Source organism: Lonchura striata, chromosome Z (assembly GCF_046129695.1).
Source record: "Lonchura striata isolate bLonStr1 chromosome Z, bLonStr1.mat, whole genome shotgun sequence".
Lineage (NCBI taxonomy): Eukaryota > Metazoa > Chordata > Aves > Passeriformes > Estrildidae > Lonchura > Lonchura striata.
The window spans coordinates 4,473,900-4,498,068 of record NC_134642.1 but is presented as its reverse complement, the minus strand read 5'-3'; the positions used below and the strand labels follow the sequence as shown (position 1 = coordinate 4,498,068).

General features: G+C 42.7%; 1 protein-coding gene across 2 annotated transcripts; it reads left to right on the top strand.

Moving 5' to 3' along the window:
• The first annotated feature begins 2,615 nt into the window (after window positions 1-2,615).
• On the top strand, window positions 2,616-23,676 carry CHRNB3 (cholinergic receptor nicotinic beta 3 subunit). 2 transcript variants are annotated; one of them, XM_021547980.2, is made up of 7 exons: window positions 2,616-3,769; window positions 11,255-11,382; window positions 14,418-14,569; window positions 15,608-15,652; window positions 20,394-20,503; window positions 20,728-21,610; window positions 22,909-23,676. In XM_021547980.2, the coding sequence occupies exons 2-7, from the start codon at window positions 11,340-11,342 to the stop codon at window positions 23,041-23,043; spliced, it is 1,368 nt and encodes a 455-aa protein (XP_021403655.1). In that variant the 5' UTR covers window positions 2,616-3,769; window positions 11,255-11,339; the 3' UTR covers window positions 23,044-23,676. The 2 variants fall into 2 exon arrangements, with proteins under 2 accessions (XP_021403655.1, XP_077646491.1); XM_077790365.1 differs by lacking the exon at window positions 11,255-11,382.
• The last annotated feature ends 493 nt before the right edge of the window (window positions 23,677-24,169 follow it).

Sequence of the window (24,169 nt, the reverse complement as noted above, 5' to 3'; positions counted from 1 at the left end):
TCTTAAATATTCCTAAGTTAAAGAAACCATTTAAATAAACTACTGAGAAGGAAAGGTTCGACTATCTCTCTTGAGAATAGTTACATTACAAATCATAATTAAATTATTAATTGTCTGTCCACGGTCTTGCCACTATTAGTTCATTTAACATTGAATATGAGGCTTTTTGTTGTGCAAAATTAGCCATTGATAATCCTGTAGCTGCCTCCTCCTATTGTAAAGGGAAAATAGATTGTACAGCCTGGGCTCACACATTTAGGAATTTGTGAAAAGATTGTCCTCTGCCTCTTAATTGGTTCCAGGTGCCTTTGAATTAGGGATGAGTATGGAGAATGCAATCAGACCAGTCATTGGACTGTTTGGTTTGATGGTTTGTTGTTGTTGTGGTGGTGGTGTTTTTTTCTTTGTTGTCATTTGTTTTGTTTGTTGGTTTGGTTTGATTTTTTTCAAATTCACGGAGAACTTGAGGAAATCAGGCAGGCTTCCCACTTCCTTTCATTGGCTGCATTTCATTGGATGTGACCATTAAAGATGCAGAGTCTGAGGCTGTACTAGTCATCTGTATAGAACCGATGCTCCAGAATTTGAGGCTATGAAAGATGTGTGACTTTCTACTGGATGCTCTTCAATTCAATGACCTGGGACAGGTAATCCAGAAAAAGGAAGAAGTCTTGCCTCCAGTATTTGTGTCGTTTTTTGTGTTGGGCTCATTTAGTAGCCTGCAGCCATAGTCCAATATTCTCTAACCAAGTTCTTATGGACATATCCAGGACTTTGATGTAGCAGAATGTTACAGCAATATACTGGAATTGCAGCATAATCACAATATAGCAGATGCATATCAGTGGAATCACATTTCAAATATACTGTCCAAATTCCCATTACTGGTCTCTAAATGCTTGGTGTCATGACACTGTGTCCTCACAGTTACTGGGAAGAAACATGCAGGTCACAGCCAGCTCAAGCCTGTATTGGTACTGTTTTCCAAGCTGATTTTTTGAGGTACCTATTTTCTCTATATTGGGCTGAGTCACATAAACATTACCCTCCCACACTGGCCAGGTTAGCTTAGACAAACATTACTCTCAGCTAATTATTTCAGGGAAGGCTGTTTATTTGATCTTAGGACTGAATGATGTAGTTGTATTCCTAAAGCAAAATTTTCTATCCAGTCCCTCTTGTGCTGAGATAATTTCATCTTTCTTTATGACAATTCATTGTTTTTCCTTAAATTCTTCCTCAGCTCATTATCCTTGCCCATCTCCTCTGGACATCCTCCATTGCAGAGGTCAGTCACCCATTCTCATACTTTTCAGGAATCTCACACGTATTTTGCAGAAAAAGTTATTTTTTTTGTCTTCAGAAAGGAAGAATTTTCAGGGGTGATACTTTTCCTATATTAAGAGGAAGGCTTAGACTTCCACCTGTACTTAGAGGTTTGTGGTAATAACCACAGCTGCTCACTGTGAAAAAAGGAAGCTTTGGATGTCTACTTTTACAGCGCAGTCCAAATTTCTTGCCCCTTTTTGGTGTGGTTTGGTTTTTTCCCTTCTTCTTTATTTTGTATTGATAGGATCAGACTCTTCATTCATCACTGCAGTGATGCTGATGCTTTCAGGTCCAGAAGAATACCGCCTACATGTAAAGAAAATCTAAGGGAAGAGTTATGGCCAAACTGGTTGTAAACCAGCAAGGTGGAGTCTTACAGAGCTGTAAGAGTTCAGGCCATAGAGGATGGCCCCACTGATAAATGTTTCATTCTAATTATTTTAAGCTTGATCATGCAGGCTTGTCTCATAGGTGTCCTGAGCTGATACATTGTTATATCAAATGATTTTGTGGTGGTGGTTTTAATCCGAGGTTTACTAGGAGTTGATGTCAGAATATTTGTGCTATTATGTTCAGGGACTGAAAAAGAATTTATTTAACAATAACCTCAAATACTGTTTTATGTATATGCTTTCAGTTCTTTATTTTTTTTCTTTCTAAGTTCAAACAGGAAAATATTTTTACTGGTATTCTTTTTTTTTGCATGACAATTGGTCAGAGTTTCTTTATGTCTTCAGCATGGTGAGGAACTGGGCAGGTTCTTTAGTACAGATAATACAGCATGGAAATCTCTTGGTTGTGTATAATAGGAAACATCTATTTCCCCAAGTGAATGCTCCTGTAGCTGTTTCAGCTTAAAGAACTCAGCTTGTTTAGAAATTATCTATGTAAAATATAGGCATCCATAAACTACAGTTACAGGATCAGTGGAGTTACCTTTCTTTGATACTGTCATCAGCTGACAAACTCAAGACTTCTTAATGGTAAATCTTCATATAACTGAAAAAAAAAGTGTAAATGCATATGTAATAAATATTACATTCAAATGTTCAGGCAAGCTTATCATAACATTACTTAACCTAATACTATCACTATGGTGACAACCATCCTTCCATCAATGTTGATATTTGCCTCTTGACCTGTCTATTAAAGTTGCTAGAACTTGGATGTTTTGATTCATATAATAGCCACCAGGTAATTGACATCTATATGACATCAGTGATAAGATGTAATGAAATGAAATAAATATCTGCAAATGGTGCTTTCTTGTGTTGTTCACAGTGCTGCGTGGATTCCTACACCAAATAACAGCTCAGCATCCTTCAACACCTTTTACTTCTTCAGACAGAAGAAATCAGAACTTTACACATGCAGGAGATGGCATTGGCCTTGCTTGTTTTCCACAGTAGGATTGCCATTAAATCTTGCTGCCTGGTAAATCCATCATGTCTGTGATGAGATATGAGTATAGAAGTAAGACTATTCTCCCTGCTAGAAATCTTTTATACTATTGAATAGTATATAATTTTCTCTGACTGTTCCTTGTGTGCCTCGCCTTGCTCATGTACAGCATCACTCTTCTCTCTTAACAAAAGATTTATCTACTTTTTTCTATTATTACTATCAGAATTTATACATCTGTATTTCCCAACACATTTTCTGATCTTTTGTACATGATAATGAGACACTGACCTACTCAGTTACAGTGTTTGTCAGCAACTGAACAGGAAATTGAATTCACAAGATGAGGCAGTAACCCTTTCTTAAGGACTGGTAACTTTTTGCTATTTCATACTATAAAGTGTACCACAGAGATGAAAATGGAAAAGGCAGCTGGAAACAGCATTGGAATGAAAAGCATGTCTCTGAAGACTGCGTCGGGTTAATGGATGAGTTTGGCCTGAGGAAAGAGGAGCTTGCTTAATATTTCAATGGATTTCACTATGTGCTTTCAAGCTGAGTTTTGCTTTTATTGTGCTTGCCTCTTGATTCGTATACATAAGAGATATAGAACTGAGCTTAGTAATTCCCAGGGGATGGGAGAGCTTTCTGAGCAATGTCCTCACCACTGATGTAGCTTTCCCCCTCCACCCCTCAAGAAAAACAAAACAAAACAAAAAAAACCAAAAAAAAAAACCTATAGAAGACCTGCTAGTGCCGAAATGTTGAAAAGCCTGACTGAACATTTTGGGCAGAGCTTTGCTGAATCCCATAAAATTTCTTTGATTCTCCATAATTTCTTTGAATTTCTGAAAAGGAAGTCCACCATGAATTTTTCTCAGCTTCATGCAGAAGAAAGTTTCTGTGGCAGCCTCTGTCTCAGACAAGACTAAACAGCGTGGTTCTTTTGGAGCAAAGTCATGAAGTCATATGTAGCTTCAGCTGCCAATGATGTCACAACAGGAGATGAGCTCACATGCTGTGCTGCTGTCAGATCATGGTAAGGTAAAACCCAGCTGCAATGATAAATGGCTATTTACCTGACTAAGTAAGGTGCCTGATAACATTCCTCTGCAAAACATTACTCATAGAGGAATTAAACTCTGAATTAAACCCTGCAATCTTTTTATTGCTCCTTTTGTTTTCACTGATTATTGTGTTGTTTGCACCTGGTGTTAATGCATCAAGCTCTCTGGGCTTACTGAAAGCCTCAAAACATTACAAACCATATGAAATCAGGTCTATTTGCTGACTTGCATTGAAAGTGAATGTGAGGAGCTGCCCCAGTACATACAAGGATGATAATGGTCTGAGGCAGTTAAAAGGTGGTTTTGGGCCTTTGTGAAATTTAGTAGAGGTGGCATTTGTTCTGTAAACTCTATCAGGGCCTCTGCCCCATCATCTTGCCGGGACTGGCCCTACACTGGCCTTCTGTTGGAGAACTGGACATCTTCCCAGCCCATTTTTCCTGCACCATGGAAATAGTCTGCAGAGCATTTTGGCTGTTATCCCATAGGTTCCTCTTCCTCATAATATATACAAATTGTCAGATTCTGTTCCCAGGTCAGGGAGTTATTCCAAACCAGCATCAGTTTACTAACAGGTGAAGTTACCTAAATACCTTTAGGTTAATTCTTCTGACTAGACGCAGGCAGGTAATTAAAAGCTAGAGGAAATAGGATATTCTGACATGATAGAAAAGGCAAAACTAGTTTTTGCATATTTTATAGGTAATATCAGTTATGCTTTCTAGTGCAGTGAAGATGTAAACATTTGGTTTTGTATTCAGCTTCTCTGGCTTGTAAGAAGCAAGTTAAATGACCAATATCAAACATGTCATCTGGTAGGGACAGCTGTTTAGGCATAAAAATGTTCCAGTTTGCTGTTTCCTAACTTTAAACTATTTGATGAGCTTACACAGTTTTAAGATCTATTTCTCTCTAATGGGTTATAAAAAATAATTACAAAACTATATAAAATAATTACAAAACCATTATTACCAAATAATTACAGGACATTCTACTACCTAACATTACTTTCACATCACTTTTGATATGATTATATATTGCCCAAAAGTTAATTTTTTGCAAATTATACGAAAAGCATACTCTGACTCCATTCAGAAATGGTGAGAACATCTGGTACGCTATGCTATATTTACATTCATGATTAACATAAATTTTTTCCATAGTTCCAGGCTAGTTGATATTACTCAGAACTGTTCTGTTGAGGATATAGGCTATTATGCATGCATGTTAAATCCCTTTATTTCTTCTATACTCAGTGTTCTCAGGCATGAAGTCTGAATGGAGTTTTGTTTGTACATATTCATGAGCATGGCTTTGTAAACTCTAACATAGCAAGTAAATACCTTGAGGTGGGCAACATGGAATTTTAAGCATATAGGTAGAGATTCGAGAGGACTATAATGTTTCATATAATAAGTCATTATAGATGAAATATTCTGGAAGTTATGTGAAAGTTAGTTTCTAGTTCTACATTTAAGTGTCCTATTTTTGTTTATGAATCAGTGAAAACAGAAGCCCAAAATGTCAGTGATGTTCAAAATTATGGTCCTGCATATACTGTCTTTTGTTCCTTCCTGTAAACATTTCTATCTAATCTTAAGAAACCTTTACCAATATAAGACTCAGCATGGCAAGCAGGCATCTCTGGATAGAAGGCTGGCATCCCAGTTCAAAATCTCAGGCAGGAGTTTTCAGAACAGCAGAGGGCTGACTTGAGCCCTACTGTGACACCCTAGAGAAGGACAGGTAGGAGGTGGCAGGTGGTATTACATAAATAACCCTCTGCAAAAACTCTCACACTGTTTTCCTATGGAGAAGGTGATTTTGTGATATTTTGACAGAGGTGAGGTCTGGTCTGTTGACTGGCCTGCTGCCAGAGCAGTTTCTACTATTTTTAGGCAGGGATGATCTGAAGTAAAATGCATGCACATCATAGGACCTTGAGTTTGTGAGACTGAATATGGCTGAGACAATTAGTGCTGCTGCATTTTCTGTAAAAATAGTAGCTTACAACAGCATAGTAGCTGTTGTAGCTTACAATAGCATATAATGAAGAAAGACACAAAAAAGTATTGGCTTCCAAACATTTCTAATGAAATGTGAAAATTGCTTTCATCTTTTAGACAGTCCAGAATGATTACCTCTGTCAAGATACATTTCTAAAGCTAAAAAAATCTCCCTTAATTGGATTGCATGGACTATGTGGACCCACAGGACAACCATCTCTGTTGACTCAGAAAAAGATCATAAAGAGCAAATACCTTCAAATGCAGGCAGGAACAGAACTTGTAGAGTTCATCCAGTTTCTGACAAAGCATTTAATTTTGTGATATCTTCAAGGGAACCCCTCATCCTCCCATGCCAGATAGAGCAGCTCCAAAAAGAAAATTTGTCAGCTACCGTCATTCTGGCTGTGTGTCGGAGCTGTCACATCCAAAGAGAAGTGTATGAAATGGACAAAGCTGTGCAGGGAGTCATGCAGCTTATTGAGGCCATGGGAGGTGGCAGGAATTCAACCCTTGGCCCCGCCTGTCCTTGTCTGTCATGCTAAATAGGTCCACACCCCTCTGGGCACACATAGTTTGCTGTGGTGGTTGCACAGGGATCCCTGGTGGTCTCTGAGGCTGAAGACCATGGTCTTCCTCATGGCTGAACTTTTGAACTTTTCTCCTTTGCGCGTGTGCTTTTGGTCCTTTGGTGCTTACCTGACTCTGTGTATCAGGCTGCATAAGGTTGGAGACAGAGGGGTTTCTTTGTATGGGTTCTTTGCATTCCTTGGTATTGTTCTTTATGTAAGAAGCTTCAGTAATTTGCATTTTCTTATGCCCTTTTGTACCTTGGTGGAGGTTTCTCCAGTAAAAGGTTAAAATTCAATGCATAATTCTGCAAGCTAAAATATAAATGCTTAATTCATTCTGTTAACTTAAGTGAATTCCAAAAATCTCTGTTTCAGGCCAGGAGGGCTTTCCTCATGGTAGCAAGATGCCAAGGAAACCAAGGACTGAAACCACTCTTGTTCTTCAAAACCTTGTCCCTGTACGTGTGAAGCAAAGTGGCAACTGTGCTGGGGCATTGAGTTAGAGATGAGGGCAGTGGGATGTGGGGCAGCTCCTACTGGAACAGGGTGTGTGGAGGAGGAGGGATGGATTAGAGAGGGTGTGAAAACCACCAGTCGCTTGATTTTTAAAAATTTTAAATTTTAATAGTAATAAAATGGTTATAAAAATAATAATACAATTAGAGTAATAAAATTTAGAGTTAGGACAATTACAAGACAATAAAAAGCAAATAATTATGGATGTCCAGATGCTCTCGGACACTAAGTCACGAAAAGCATCCCTTGTGAACAAAGGAATAACCTTAAAAGCAATAGCCTGTTGCATATTCATATATCTCATACATGATGCATAAATTCCTTGCAAATTAAGAACTTTTCTAGTTTTTGTCAACTTCTTCCCCTTAATCCTGGTGGTTCCATAAAGATGGAGAGAAGGTGGAAGAATGTTTGTCTTTTCTGATAAGGAAGCAGTAACTCTTTATGGGCCCCAAGTCACTGCCATCTCTGTATGAAGAGTTTCTTGATTATCTCATCTCTTGCTTGAGCTAGTGAAAAAATCCTACATCCCAGAGTTTCTATTTCAGCATGGTGTTGTAAAACCATATTTAACACACAACTTAAGAGAATTAATACAGCATAACTTTCTAACATTACACATAATATTCATTGTAACGTTTGTGAAAAGCCAATCATAAAAGATGCATTTTTCACAGAGGGGAAAAGGGTAGCAGGGAGAGACTGAATGGGGTTTGCTTGGTGGGGCCAGTGAGCTAGCAAAGAGAAACAAGGAGGGTGCTTAGGGAGACAGGAAGCTGGAGGAGAGTGGACAGGATGTATGGACAGGTGGGCTGTTGGCTGCAAACTGTTCCGTCTGGCACATGGAAATGTCTGGTGCTGGAAAAATTGCTGGTGAGCTGGCTAAAAACAGCTCTGTTCTTGCCCTGTGAAAACACAGGTTTTGAGAAGCTGCTAGGTGAGGAGATGTGTCTGCTGCTGGCCAGAACTGAGATCAGAAAGGACCTGAGAAGTGTCAGGGCAAAGATGAGATTCCAGGAGTTCTGCCCTTTCCCACCCCATTTTTGCTCCACCGTCCCTCACCTTTGTTAAGAATGAAGCCCTATATGTCTAATTAACCACAAAATTAGTATTTAGCAGCAATTTTAATTGAGCAGCAATTTTATATAAAACGAATACAATCAAGTAAGCATGTACAAAGTAAATTTGGAAGAGATTAATTAAGTCTGATTAAGGTTCTGATAAGGCATAAGCAAAACTGACTGGGGTACGGAGAGGGTTTCTCACCCTGCCTCGCATACAAAAGACAAAGGAATCCAAACACAACTTATATGCTGTATGCTAATACATATTCATCAATATTTTCCACAAATCTCCTATTTTCAATTCTTGAAATCTATGTCACTATACAGCATAGCACATGCTCTACTTGCTGCTAAGGGGTCTTCTTGGCTTTTCAGTGTTCGCTTCTGATGAAGGCTTCTCATCATTGTCACCGTCCTTTGAACAACCCTGTAGGTTGCACATGTGCCCCAAGGCTTGTGTTATAGAAGCCAGCATTGTAGTCCAAAAAGAAGCCTTATTATTTCATAGATACCTGGAATCATCCCAATTTTGTCCATTTCAAGGCCGATTCTTTAATTATCCTGAGGTCTATTCTGTTTTGGGATTTTACTTATCTCAAACTACATCCTGTATCCTGTTCTCTCATGAACATCTGAGAACATCTGTTTTGTGACACTTTTTTACATATCCTTTTCTTCTATTACTTTTAAACAAATATTTTCTAAAATATTGATATAGTTACAATTGATAGCATAGTTCTATGGGCAGGTGTTCATCTGCTGTCTTCCTGTGTCATGCCAAATGGTACAAGATGGATTCAGTCCTCCCTTGGGAGCTCCAGGGATCCTGGCTCCATCACAAGTCCTGGCATTCCAGATGGGCCTGCACTGGCTTCTGGCATGTCACCCACAGGGACCAGGGAGGCTGAGATGGGTTTGGGAGGGAGAAGACACGTCTACCGAAAAGTGTCTCTTGTTCTGTAGTGTTGCTTTATCTCTCTTTTCTTCTTCCTGGAGCTGACAAACCTAGGGGTGCAGCAAACTCTACTGGGTTTTTGAAACAAAGCCTCAGAGTTCTGGTTTCAGAGCATCTCCCATCTATGTCCTTCCTCTTCACCATCCTTTTCACTTTAGTCCAGATTTCCCACCCCCTGATTGCCAGCCAGCACTGTCACCTTCCCCTGGAATCTGTGTTTTCCATGCTTGACTGCATGGTACCTTCAGGTAACATGGCTTAGGACTGTCCATTGTAACCCTGAGTTTTCAGTTGCTGCTACTATTAACCATGTGTGCTCAAATGGATGGATTTGTGCCTCTAGGTAGACTTCTAATTTTCTTTTTCTTGGCATTTTTGCTGCCTAGAGGGTGAGGCTTCTAGTGTTGCTTATGTCTAAGCAGTACCTGGCTCTTTGCAGCCTGGAATTGCAGCCTCATATTAGTTAAAAATCCTATGAAAACTGTGGAGAAGCAATGACATTTTCTCATCAGCCACTCAGGTACTGCCACAAACAGTTCTGCCCAAGAATTAATTTGCTACCTCAGGGTGGATGTACCTCATGCTTCATGGCCTGTCTGGCAAAATGGAATATTCATGCATACCTTCCTTTCCAAAATGTTGGAGTGCATGGCTGCATAAAGATTTGTGAACAGAAAACAACAAGCAAACGGAATTTCTGGCTGTAATACTCTCCTCTGGCTCTCTGGTAACCCTGGAAGCCAATGACCAGGCAAAGCTGGCCCTTACCTCTTGTCACAGTCTAGGCAGAGAATGGAGGCAATTTTAACACAACATACTCTGTATTTCTCTCTAATCAACTGTCATGAAGTAGCAAAAAGCCTGCTCCTATAGGCAAACAATAAATTAAATCCATTGCTGCAAGGCAGCATGTTAAAGCCCTGTCAGAAATAAGTGTATCTCATATTGCCTAACAGAGAATGCCTAAATGCAATCTTAGGCAGTAACTACAGTCAGAGGTGTCAATGGGCAAAGGCTGGGGCTTCAGTCATGAAGCTAAAAGATGGATGATCTGAGGGTGCTGAGTCCTGTACAGGACCACAAACATGATGGAAAGTGGCCTGCCTGAGAGCTGGGGATGTGGTAGGCTGCAAGGCCACAGAAGCATAAAAAATTGATAGGATGCTACATTGCAGCAGCAATGTGACTTTGAACCACACTTACATGGCAACATTTTCATTGCAGAAAGATTAATAATCTGGTAAGGTTACAGCTGCCAGTTATCAGTACTCTGTGAGGACCTTAGATAAGACAAATACGAATCACAAAACTTGTGATTGTACCAAAAAGCTGGGCCACTGCAAGAAGTGTACCCAGTGTTGCTGAAAAAACCCAGGCTTCCCATATAAAAGTCAGCAAGGAATTGAATAGCCAGCAAGAAATAATCAAAGCAGGATTTGGGTTTGAGGACAAACTAAAAGAATTTTGTAAGCCTCTTCCTTAAACCTGGGAAGTTCAGAAGAAAACCTCCTCTTTGGAGAGATATGCCAAAGTAACTCTCATTTGAGAAGAAAACAGAGAATATCTTGATAATCCTTCAGCAGATGAGTGTCAAGGGGATGGGAAAGGTGGAACCTGCATCCCTTTTGATTATCAGCAGTTTCTGGTGATAACACCAGTTTCTGCTGTTTCTGAAAGGAGCCTTGTGTGAGGTGTCACTGGGGAGGACTGACAGACGTCTGACAACAGAGGAACTGGCTAAATAATCATCACTCCCATTGCTAAACACAAGATCCTGGGGCAACATTTTCTGTTGAGCTGTGCCAGTGGGTAGTACAGTGCAAGGACTTCCGTGCTGCTGCCTGTGATGTTTTGTGTATGAGATATAAATTTAGAAATCAGCATCGTTTTCCCGCTTACTTCCCCAAATCCATTTTATAGCTCCGGAATAGCAAGTGTAGCATGGAATAAGCTAAGTCAGGTCTGTCCCTACAGCTGATACAGCTGGAACAAACAGATAATCTTTAAGGCATCTGATTTATCTTTGGGTCTGAACTGCAGCCTGTTTTTTTTTTTTTTTTCTTCCCAGCTGTAATTAGCAGTAGCATAAAAGATATTTCTCCTCCTTAAAAGACTTTCCTCATGCATACTCCTAGACCGCAGTGCTTATAGCCGTGTAAATACTGCCACAAAGAGATCAGTCAGGGTTTAGGACCCAGAGCCCTGTTTAAGGCTTATGGGATGTGACAGCTGACTGAAAATCAATGAAGTGTGATTTACCAAGCGTCATAGTGAGGGCAAGATAAGGCTAGAAAGGTGCTGCCTTGCCTTACAGACTCAACTGTCTGCTTCGATTTTTAACTAGATTGTTTTGGTCCCCTACAAAGATGAGACCCACTTGCTAATGGAAACAGAAGATCAGATTTAAAGGAAAAGCCACGGTGGTACCCATGCTTTGCCTAGTGCTCATTGTGCTGTGTCTGAGCTGCTCAGGTAGGTGTGATTTCTTCTTCTTCCAAGCTGAGCTGCAAGTGTTCAATATGCTTTTTTTTCCCTGTTATTCCAAATAGCTGCTGCTTTCTGGGATACAGTAAATCCTTTAAACGCTGTGTAAGTGGCAGAGGAGGGTTGTATCAGTTGCTGCCTTTGTATTGCAACCACGATCAGTTTGACAACTAGGTTTTAATTACTGGTGATGGGGCAATTGCTGGCTAGAATTCAACAAAAAATCCTAAGGTCTACTTTTGGCTGCTAAAGAGAATTAAGGGAGAATTTCTGTTACCAAGAGAAAAATCTGAAATGCTTCAGGCAAGCAGATAAAAAGCTGTGTCTTGTCTCTACTTAATTGGGGTGTTTTGCACATTTGTTTAGCAGACTTTCTGCCCCAGAACTTCTGTTCTGCACCCATGGGGAACTGCTACTTGGACAGATCACGGAGAGAGACAAGAACCTGGGGGAGATGGCAGACAGGGCTTGAGTACTGGAATGCATGTTAACCTGCCAGGAAACTCCCCGGTTTTTGCCTCTCAGTGTATCATATGGTAGATTCAGGGATGTCTCTGTCCTATGTCTGCTTCTCTCTTTTTTTTTTTTTTGTTTTTGGTTTTTTTGGGAGTTTTGTTTTTGTTTTGGTTTTTTTTTTATTTTTTTTTTGGTTTTTTTTTCAAAGGCAGTGCTACCTTGTTCAATATTTTCTCCATGGTTTTATCTAGCTTAATCATAAAATAGGGCTTGGACAAAGGAATTGTTAGGTTATTTTCCCACATGATATTTCTTATTAATAACTTCGTTTTTAAGCTGTCTTTGTGGAAGTACTGAGGCTGTCTTAGAGAGGCAGCAATCTTCTTCCTTCTGGCTTTCTTCCTTGTGAGACCCCTCAAGTCTTTTTCACTTTTTTGTGACTTTCTCAGCAGATGAGATTCAACATATCCAGCCCCAAACCCATCTTTACCACCTGTCTTCTGTACCCAGTTGGAGCATTAGGTACCTTTTCTTTTGAGGGAGGTCGTGAACACCCACGGACACAGAGGGTGTGTGGCTGCATATATGTGTGCAGGATGTCATACTCAAATAAAAACAGGGATGTATTCTGGCAGTAAGACAGAGCTGGTTTTAATTGTGCATATTTTGGGGTTGTGGATTTTTCTATTCAATGGCTTTTCTGTTGAACTTTTTTTTTAACAACCATACACCCCTATGAATCTAAAGGGAAAAAGAAATGTCTGGGAGATGGAGTCTCTGCAAAGATTCTTATAGTTAAGGGATTGGACCTCTGAGGTTGTGGGTGATGAGGGGGGAGGAATGTGTTCTTTCTTCTTCTTGCTGCAGATGCAATACCCCTCTGCCATGTTTGGGCAGCCAATCTAGTTTCCTAGGACAGTCTGCAGTCTCTGTCCTTTGCTGTGGTAGACCTAGGGTCAGCTCTGGCATGAGAATTAACCCTGGAACAAGCAGAAGGGGCTTGTTCCAGGGTTAATTGTGGAAATAGCAGACCTCAAGGGTTTGTGACAAAGTGACAAGGCAGAGTGTGGCCACAGGACCACTATAAACTATGCTGGCAGCTTCATGAGACATGCATGGCTCTGGGATGAAGCAGGTGGAAATGAGTGTGAAAGCTCCCTGTGGCCAGCCAGCCTCAGCCTGCCCAGGGCTTGGTAACCCCACCACAGCTGTATTGCAGCTACAGAGGACAAACACAGCTTGTGTTAGAACATCTGACAGTAAAGTTGTTATCCTGTGAGTGCAAGCACAGGTTTTGGAATTTATAGCTCCTCAAAGAGGAATGGTATCTTGCTGTGGCTGGAAGTGGGGAATAACGGTGTTGCTTGGAGCTTCTGCTATCCTGGGGGGATCCGGAGAGCGTTAAAGAAAGATTTTGTTCCATGGAAAGCTCTGTTATGAGATCAGGTTTTTGCTTTGGGCAGTGCTTCAACCTGTGTTGCTTGCTGTGAGGTCTAGCCCTGTCTGCACCCTCAGACAGACCCTGACCGAGGTGGAGGAGCCTGTTGTGCTCAGGAGATGAGCAGCAGATGGGGACACGGGCAGAGACAGTGGTCTGTGGCCACATCCTTTCCTCCATGTAGAGGCAGAGCTAAACCCTCTGCCTCCAGTTCTCTCCCTGGAGGGGCTGCTGGGTTTGAGTTATCCTTTCTCTCCATGTGGCACAGGGGCCCTGCTGCGGGCTGCCTTAACTCTGGGTGTTGATGCACACGGTGTGGGAACACACTGACTGTGCCCTCCAGGGCTCTGCTGCTGCCAAATCCTGGCACCATCCATGGGCCATGACCCTCTGCCTGCAGACCCCTCCTGCTCCTGCTGCTTGGCAATCCAGGCACAGATGTTCTGCTCACCCTGGGGCTGGCAAGGCACAAGCTGGGCCCTGTGAGGTCCCTTTTGACTCCTGACACAGCAAAATTGGCTGTGATGCCTGGTGTGTGGGGCCAGTCTTTTTTCCTCCGTGGTGGTTTTGAAGAGATAAAATCCTTCTCACCCTTGGTTGCTGTGTATGTGCACAAGGGAAGAGATGGAGATCATGTCAGAACCTCAACACCATAGGGAGTGGGGCTGAAGTTTGGGAAAGGATAAAGAGTCTGAGCTGCCCTTTCCCCTTCATGGTATCAAGGGGAAGGGGGAGCTTGCTATCAGTGATTGTGAGAGTCACAAGTCACACAGGTACAGACTGTGATGGCTGTGTGCCTGGCAGATCTGACTGCATCATCCAGCTCCTGTTGCTGCCAGATGGGCTCTTTTTGCTTTTGCAAACTCAAGGCACAAAGTCATTAGTGCTCTGATCTGATGTTTTTATTTTAATGTGAGTTGGTCTTGGGCTATCTTGCCTTTTGGTTCACTGGCCCTGGTTCTGCTGTGAGGCTGTGCATCTGAATTCCTGCACAATTTGCTGTACATGACAAGACCTGCCTAAAGGTGAATTTTCCTCACATCCTTGCTCTGTCTCACTTTTTCAAGGTCATGGCATTCTCCATGTCTTCTTTCTGGCAATGCCTCCACTCTGTGTTGCATTCTTCCAGGTGTGAATGCCTTCAGTTCAGTTGCTGAAAATGAGGATGCGCTCCTCAAGCACTTATTTGAAGGCTATCAGAAATGGGTCCGCCCTGTGGAAAACTCCAACGACACCATCAAAGTCCTTTTTGGGTTAAAGATATCACAGCTTGTGGATGTGGTAAGTGTTGTGTTAGTAAAACACCACTTTTGTAGATAGTTGTGCCTTCACCTGAGAGGACTGGTAATGTAATTAGCTTTTGCCTCCTAACACAAAAAATGTACAGCGATGGGTGGGCAGCAAAACACTGAGCATGAAATGCTGCTAGTGGTATGACCTTCTTCCCCACCCCAGCTCCCCTCTACCCCTAGCATGGACTGTAGGTCTCATTTGTTTTGACAGAAACCTGAAGGTCCTTTTTTCCTTGTTGTTCTCAGGGAAAAAGGCCTAATTTCCATAAGGTTTTAATCAAACAACCCATTGCAGACAGTCTTTGACATCTATGTTGCAATTTAATGACAGCTACAGGAAAGGACTGAGAGAGTTGGACATTATTCATTCCAATCAAGCTTGCATTGAGGCCAAAGATAGTTCAAGTCTTAACCCATCTGGTCACTAAGATAAAACTCTCGAGGCAAAATAGCTAATCCTGTGTTTCTGCTCTTGTGCAAATTTTCCCTTCTCTTTCTGCTGCAGTCCGTGGTGGAATTTGCACAATGCCCAGAGGTACCCACACAGCAGTGTGCTACTCACATCCCCCAGCCCCTGGTAATGTCCCCTTGTGCTGTGGAAGGCACACTCTAATTTTGTGCGTTATTTACACACTTAGGACAATGTTTCAGCTTGTATCTTCCCAAACTCACTCCAGGCTGTGCAGTGTGGGGAGATGAGCCATCCTATGAGCCTACAACCATGCATGACCTGATTCCTCTTGCTGGCTGAGCCCTGCTGCATCCTGGGTCTTTGGTATATGGTTCCTTTGAGCTCCTGTGGAATGCTGGACCTCGGTTTTCCAGCCTCAGAGACTCCCAGCGATGGCAGGGACAGCACCTAAAAAAGTCAGAGTTTCTCTCAATGATGACTGAAGATCCAAGCCCATGGGGAAACAGGACCATAGGGATCTCCTCATCTTGGCACAGGGGTGGACTCAGCAGGCATAGGGTCTGTTTCTAATGGCTGCTTTGGTATTGCAATCCTCTCTCCCTTGTATCACTCTAGGATGAGAAGAATCAGCTGATGACAACCAACGTGTGGCTGAAACAGGTAAATTAGACCACATCAGACCTCCCTTTTCCCCATGGGAACTGCTTAGCTGAGTAGCCATCTCAGTTTGCCAGTCACTGTGCCATCCATCCCACTTCACAGTGCTGAGTGGCCAGCACCAAGATACCTAACCTGAGGTTTTTACTTCACTCTTCTCACTTCAGACTATGTATAGAGACAGAAAGGCAGGCAAATAGGCCTTTAGGTCACAGGGTACCCTCTCCTCCTGACCTGCAGCCCAGCTGTGTGCTCAAGACAGTATTTGTTTCAGGGAAGTGACACAGCTGGTACTGCAGTGGCTATCCCTGGGATGTTGTATGTGCCCTGAGGGACTATCCTGTCTCATACTTAGAGGTCACACAAATACTGTCTCCCTTGCCTGAGCCAGGAGTGGTGCCTCGGATAGATTTCTTTATTCCTCAGCATATATCAAGAGAAAGAAGAGGCCAGTATGCTAAACGCATGCAACACAGAACTTTTCCCATTAAAAGCTATAGCAAATTAATCAGATCTCTCTATCCTAATTGTTTTTGGAACAGATAGTGATTTGTACAAATGAGAGAAAGGTGCAAGTTGAACTGTTAGGTCTCCTTTCTTCTTCTTCACTCCTGAAGAATACTGTTATTGGTTTAGGTTACATTGCACCAGTTTATTGACCTTGTGACAATTATTTTAAGTCTCTCAGCCTTGTGAGTATCTGTAAAGATGTCAGCTGATCCCGGGAAAAGGACACAAAAAACAAACCGTACCTGAAATCATGCCATGAGAAAAGATTCTTGGAGGTCACTGGGCTGGTGGAGGAGAAATGGGACTCAGTTTTTCTCTCAGTCTGGGTCCTATACTGCTGCAGTGAGTGTGAGATTCTGGCTGGAGCAAGACCTCTAAAAACAAATATGCATATTGTGTGTAAAGATGATCTCTACCTTGAAGAGGGAAAAGCTCAGACTTCCCCTCACTGTGGGGAAGACAGGATTTTCCCCTTTTGCTGGAGAAATTTCTCTCTGACCCAAATACAACTGCTAGGAACCTGCCCTGAATTAATACTCTGCAGAGTTACAATTTCCCCACCTTTTGCTGCAATTGTAGAGCCCCTTTTGTGCACAAAACCACATCCTGGCTCCCTTACTTTGAGTATTCACTTGGGCAGAGAGCAGAACCCTTCTGTAAAGGGCCCTCATCTGTTCTCCTTTCCAACCCACTCTCTGTGCAGGCTGTGGCACTCACCTGCAGGACCAAGCCCTGTGAACTTTAGACACACTGATTTCTCTGGAAGACTTTGGAATCCTCAGACTTTAGCCAGGGCAGCTCCTCAGGAAAAACACAGGACTGCGATTTCCCAGAGCTGGACTCTCTGGAGTTGTTACCATTTCTAACACTGCTTCTCCATCTGATGAGCTGAGAACATCAAGACCCAAGGTAGTGCAAAGGGAGTGGAAATGAGGCACAGGCTGTGGCTTTCACATGTATACGTGCCCTCAGGAGCTCAGGCTGAGCACTAAATACCTGTGCCTGACCCAGGTGTCCTGCTGTGGAGGTTGTGTGCTCATGCAGGCCCAGCTCCCTCAGCTTTTCCTTGTAAGAGGGATGATCCAGTCCTCTCATCATCTTTGTAACCCTCTGCCAGATCTGCTTCAGAGCTCCATGTTTTCTTTGTCCTGAGGAGCCCAGAACTGGACACAGAACCCCAGATGTGCCTCACCAGGGCTGAGCAGAGGGTCAGGGTCACCTCCCTCAACCTGCAGGCAATGCTCTTCCTATTCCTCAGGATCCCATTGGCCTCTTGGCCCCAGGACACACTGCTGGCTCATGGACAGCTTGTTGTCCACCAGCACCCCCAGGTCCTTCTCCACGGAGCTGCTTCCCAGCAGGTCACCCTCAGCCTGTGCTGGTGCCTGGGGTTGTTCCTCCCAGATGGAGGACCCTGAATTTGTCTCTGTTGAATTCCAGATGTTTCTTCTCTTCCCACCCCTCCAGCTTGTCAAGGTCCTTCTGAAGGGCTGCACATCCCTCTGGGGTATTGGCCACTCCTGTGAACTTTGTGTCATGCTGAGAATTCATCTGCCCTTCGTTAAGTCACTGGTGAATAAGTTAAGCAACACTAGGCCCAGTATGGAACCTTGGGGGGCACCATCAGTGGCAGGCTTCCACCCTGTGGCACTGATTACAAGCTCTTTGGGATCTGCTGTTCTGCCAGGTCTCCATCCACCTCACTGTTCACTCATCCACTCCATACATCCTGAGTTTGCCTACAAGGATATTGTGAAAGAGACAGTGTTGAAAGCCTTGCTGTAATCAAGGTAGACACCATGCAGTGCTCTCTGCTTGTCCATCCAGGGAGTTGTTTCATCATGGAAGGCAATGAGGTCAATCAAGCATTATTTACTTTTAGTGAATCCATGCTGATTGCTCCTGACCACCTTCATAATTTCTCAGCAACAGTTTTACTTTTCTTGGATAAGCAAACCTTAAACACAAGCATTTTCATTTCCTTTTTTAGTTAACCTCAAACATCTTTGTGCTCAAGATGGTGGGACTTGATGCAGAAGGAGGCTGATACACAAGGTTCAGAGGAGCCTTTAATGGTTGCTGAGAAAGTGTCTGGATTCAGGCAAGCTGTGGGGTCTACTAGCAAGGGTCAAGGCTGTGAGTCTAGTGTATTTTGTTCCACTAGTGGTAGGTTAAACTCTTCAATGGCAGCACAGAAATGGAAATTTGGTAGAACTGGAGGAAGGAGAGAGCAATTGTATAGTCTGGAGCAGCTTGGAAAAAATGGAGAAGAGAGGAAAGAGCCTTATGCATCTGCTGTTATGGTTTGTGTCAGCATAGCCCACAGGGAGATTCCTGTTTTAAACTGTTCATCCAAATCTGCACACAGCCCATTTTCTGCTCTAGTAAGAAGAAACAACCATTTGCCTTGCAGACATGAAAGAGCACTTTAGCTGGGCCAGAGGGGGAAAGTGAGGAGTATTGCAGATGGAGCAAATCACCCAGGCCAAGGGGCTGCTCCAATTCAACTCCAGAGGGATGATTCTATCTTCAGGTGGTTCAGAGGGTATTTGCTGCTTTTGTCTTATTGGAAGCTACAAGATGACTGTGTTGGTTGATGCTGGCCCTGGCTGTCCCCTTGCATGATGTATGTTTCCAGCCTAAGCCCCGTTGTACCCATTGCAGGAAGTGTCCAGGACACAGGTGAGACTGTGACCACTTAACAGCCTTCTGGAAACATCTGTGAGATACCCATCCTCATAGAAAAGATAATGCTAAAAGTAGTGTACTCTGTCCCTGATTCTGAGGCTATGAACAGCAATGGCCCTCCTCTCTTTCCATGCCTGAACAATAACAAAAGTCTCTAGTACAGCTGTGAAAAGCATGTGGAATCAAAGAAATGAGAAGGGAACTGTTATAAGTAAAAATTAATCGAGCCAAATCTGATATTCAATAAAAATAGATCCGAGATAGCCACAATCCAATCAAAAAGGTCAGTGCCAAGCCCTGGATTGGTGCAGGGTGAGACACAGGTTTGACCCCTGCAGCATAGGGTCCCCTGTGTTCACACTGACCATCCTGTTTAAGCAGTTTTTATACAGTTTATTCTGCCTGAGGCAGAGTTTTTGGAGATCAGGCTTTTCTTTCCATTCAGAGTCCCGCATATTAATAGAATTTCTTTTCTCTACTTGAGTTGAAAAAAACTATGTCCGAGAGTGATGTACATCCCTGATTGAGTTACTGGAACTTGGCATTAGGATGTATCTTTCTGGTGGCTGCAGCTAGCTGCAGCTATCTCAAGCTTAGATATTTATCACTTGGGAGTTCCTTGGATCACCTTGGGAAACGACCCATCTCCAGGCGAGCCACGTTTATTCGTTTGCAAATGAAGCACTCCTCCCTCTTGTCAGGTTTCAACATATGTGAGGCAATCCCCTGGCTCTGATTCGCATGCTTAAAACTTTATAGAAATATTTCTTGGCAATATAACATATTACATCTATATATATCACTTTATAGGCACGAATTATCCATATTACACATAACAGAACCATATGGACAATTAATAGACAATATTGCTTTTTTGGTTCATCCTAAGTCATGGAGGAAATTACCCAGTGAAGGCTGAGACCTCCACATCCCTGGAGGTCTCTTAGTGCTGCAGCTTAATGGAAATTTGTTCATTTTCCACTTCTTGGTATTGACCAGAGTCTACAGCTCTTGCATGACGTTGCTGCTATTTCTGTGGGCAAATGAATATCCTCATCAATAATGAACAAGGATCAGAGAGCTGATTTTCCATTGCCTTTCTGTGGAAATCTCCAGGTTGTTGGAGCCATTTTGTTATGATCTCCCTACCTGAAAATCAAAAAAAGGAGGGAGAAATTAATCTAGAGTTCAGCATGATGAAAATGGAGAGGACCCTCTCTGCTTTTGTAATCAAATACTTATCACATACTTTACAATAACATAATATTATTTTTCCTGCAATAGTCTGCAGATCCTTCTGATGAAAGAGCAATTTTGGTTTTTTTTGCAAGGATGGGTTCTGGGGTCTCACCTGTGTCTGGAGGGGCAGTGCTTGTGAGGATCGTCACCTCCCAGCCATGCCAGTCTGGCACCCTCTCTGCAGCTGAGCAGCCTCATAGCAGGTTCTGCCTGCTGTGCTGTGCTGTGCAGTTGTTGAGGCAAACGTGAGGGTGAGGAAAGAGGCTGCTGCATATGAGTAGGCAGAGAACTCTGCTGTTTTTTTTAGGAATGGATCGACCACAAGCTCTCCTGGAATCCAGATGAATACGGTGGGATCACCGCTATCCGGATCCCCTCTGAGTCTCTGTGGCTTCCCGACATCGTTTTGTTTGAAAAGTGAGTAGTGTGGCTCCTTGCTCTGGGCTTGGGCCAGAGCTTGGGCAAGGTATGTCAGCTACCATGAGGCTTGTGTGTGCTGTCAGAAGGCTGCTTCTGTAGGCAGTGTGAATGTTGTGCACCTTGTGCTCCAGGTGAGGGACAGAAAGCAGAGCTCAAATGGGGTGTGACTGGGGCAAACACAGTCCTGAACTTGGTACTGTTTCTTCCTGTCCAACTCCCAGTGCTGATGGACGTTTTGAGGGATCCCTGATGACCAAAGCCATAGTGAAGTACAATGGAGTGGTGACCTGGACACCACCGGCCAGTTATAAGAGCTCCTGCACAATGGATGTGACCTTCTTCCCCTTCGACAGGCAGAACTGCTCCATGAAGTTTGGGTCGTGGACATATGATGGCAATATGGTGGACTTGATTTTAGTGGATGAAAATGTAGACAGGAAAGACTTCTTTGATAATGGGGAGTGGGAGATCTTAAACGCCAAAGGTATGAAAGGCAACAGGAAGGATGGGCTGTATTCTTACCCATTTGTTACTTACTCCTTTGTGTTGAGGCGCCTTCCATTGTTTTACACTCTTTTCTTAATAATCCCTTGCCTGGGATTGTCTTTTTTAACTGTCCTAGTGTTTTACCTACCTTCAGATGAAGGTGAAAAGCTTTCATTGTCAACGTCAGTTCTAGTCTCCCTCACTGTTTTCCTTTTAGTGATTGAGGAAATAATCCCTTCTTCTTCCAAAGTCATCCCTCTGATCGGTGAGTATCTGCTCTTCATCATGATTTTTGTGACCCTCTCTATCATTGTGACTGTGTTTGTCATCAATGTCCACCACCGATCCTCAGCAACTTACCATCCCATGGCACCCTGGGTTAAAAGGCTCTTTCTCCAGAAGTTGCCTCGTCTGCTCTGCATGAGGGCCCATGTAGATCGCTACTCATTCTCAGAGACTGAAGAAAAGGGAACCACCTCGAAATCAAAGTTTCTGGGGAAGCAGAAATACAAGCAAGCAAAAGACGGAGAAAAAGTTGTTATTGCCTTTCTGGAAAAGGCAGCTGACTCCATTCGGTACATTTCCAGGCATGTTAAAAAGGAGCATTTCATCAGACAGGTAGGTGGAAGGAGGGCAAAGAGGGAATCACTCTTTCCTTGACAGCAATGGCTTCCAAACTCTTTCCTTTTCTTCATGCTCTTCCCTTTGCCTCTTCTTCCTGCTCTCCTCTAGACATATTCTTCAGCAGACCTTGATAAATAATGTTTTTTGAGACAACACATAGCTTCAAGCAGAAGCATATTATTCTGTGGGAGTCCCTGCTCTTCACACATGCCAGAAACTCCAGGAGCCTCTCCTGGAGGAATTCCTGGTTTGGGTTTATTTGAATAACCTTGTCCTGTGTAAACTTGGGATACACACAAATCTGGAAGCCTCTAAACTCATATACTCAAAAATGTAACTTTTACACTTACAGTTAGACTTATATCTATGGTATTTGCCAGGTGCCAGTCCTGGCCTCCCAGCACATACTGTGCACTGCATAGTTGCTCTGTTTTGAATGAAGGTCTTCCAGATTTTCACTAACACTTGTTTAGATTAGCTCCCAGCTACTATCCTTCACCTCTCAATGAGCCCCCTGGCCTTTAAAATAGCAAATTACTGTGTTTGCAAACAATGAATCTCATGCGAGGGTAGGACAGCAGAGCAATGCAGCTAGCAGCATTTGAAAAAACTTCTGTTAGCATCCTTCTAGCAAGAGCTAGGGCTTTGTTTAAACTGTGCTGAGAGGACTGCAGCAGAAGCAAGAGCAGTAAATCAAACATGTAGAATGTGAACACATACTGTCCATGACTAATACCTGTTTGAAGCGGAAATAATTTTAATAAAAAGGTTCCTTGAATCAACTTAATAAATAGCACTTTTCACTAAGCATAGTTGTGCCAGCAATCACCATTCAAAATTCCCCTCCTGAGTGTACCCAGTCTGAGCCAACAAATCACATATGCAAACACAAGTAAATTGAACTGCTGGTACTGGAATCAATGCCTGTGACAAGTGTTGTGTCAGAGCCTCATCCTGGAGTTTACAGGGAGATGCAGGTCTGTAAAAAGAAATCCAGTTCACTGGAAAGCCATCCTCAAGGCTAAGTCTGTAAATTTTCATAGATGCATTTAACTAAAAGCTTTTGTGCAGGCTGAGGAAGTCTCATCACCACGTGCATAGAACTATGGAATTGCTTTGGGGGTTTGAGTGATTTTCAGTTATGAGTGCTGAAAAGGTGATCTCTGTTAGTTTTAGGCTACCACATACTACAAAAATCTAATTTTAAAACAGATTTGGGGAGCTATGTAGCAGTATTAACACAGTACCAGGCTTGTTACTATTTATGTTTATCCTCCCTCTGTCCTTCCCAGGTTGTACAAGACTGGAAGTTTGTAGCTCAAGTCCTGGATCGGATCTTCCTGTGGTTATTTCTGGTGGTGTCAGTGACGGGTTCAGTTCTCATCTTCACCCCTGCATTACGGATGTGGCTGAACAACACTTTGTAGAAAACACTCCCTCAGTAACATACAACAAGTACAGTGCCAAGGGACGGTGGTGTCTTGGAGCTTGGTCTCTGCTGTACAAGAGGGGAAGCAGCAGGTGCTAGTAACAGTGGGCATTTATTAGATCTTTCAATCTCAATAATAACTCTATCAGTTACAGATTTTGCTGAAATCAGAGAAGAGCTTGGTGCACAGCCAAGGCCTAAAGTGAGCTGGGGTTGCTGGGGTTATTATTTTATTGTTAGCTTGGTTGTATTACTATAAAAGCCAAGATAATTAGTTAATATTGGAAATAGAAGGTGTTGCACAATCATTATATTTAAAAGGTAGATCTGCCAGTTAAAATGCTACATTGTAAAAAAAGTTACAGTAGGAACAGAAATCTCTACTCAGTTTATCTGTGTTTCCAATTAAAAAGCAGTAAGTCTCTACAGATTGCTTTATGCATGTGTCAGAACTGGTAATTGCATAGCATGTGCATCAGAAAAAGTATAAATTCTTCTTAGGTGGGATGCTCGAAACCTTGACTGTCTAGCCTTGCTGCAGGATCAGCTATACACACTTTGTCTCTCACCTCAGCCATCAGGATTGCCTACTTTTCAGTATTATTTTCAGTATTATTTGCAGTTTTGTGTGCTGCTTGCTGCTCTGTAGCACACCAGAAAGCTGACAAAGTGAGGATTCCCCCCCATGCTCCACATTATGAACTATTATTCCTTCACCCGCTTGTTCACAAGTGGAAGATCACCTAAGCAAAGGTGGCTGTGCTATTCCATAAGGCGACAGTGATACTCCTGAAATATTCATCTGGAAGGAAGCTGCAGACATCTCTTTTGGCAGATGGAAGTTTTGGTTGTTGCAGAGTGGGGTTTCTCTTGAGAGCTGGTGGGCTGGTCACCAGGAAGACACATTTTTAGATGTTGGCTTGTCCAGGTTTCCTGGGCAATTCAGAATTTCACTCCTTTGATCAATTTATTATGGGATCCTTTTGCATGATTAGAAACAGCTCTTAAAAGTGTTAAATAAGTGAGATGTGACAGAAAACACCCAGGTGAAACTCTTGAACATAGGAATGAAGCTGTCACTGCTTTTGCTGGGGCAGTGTTTTCCAACATGGCGTGCTTTAGAA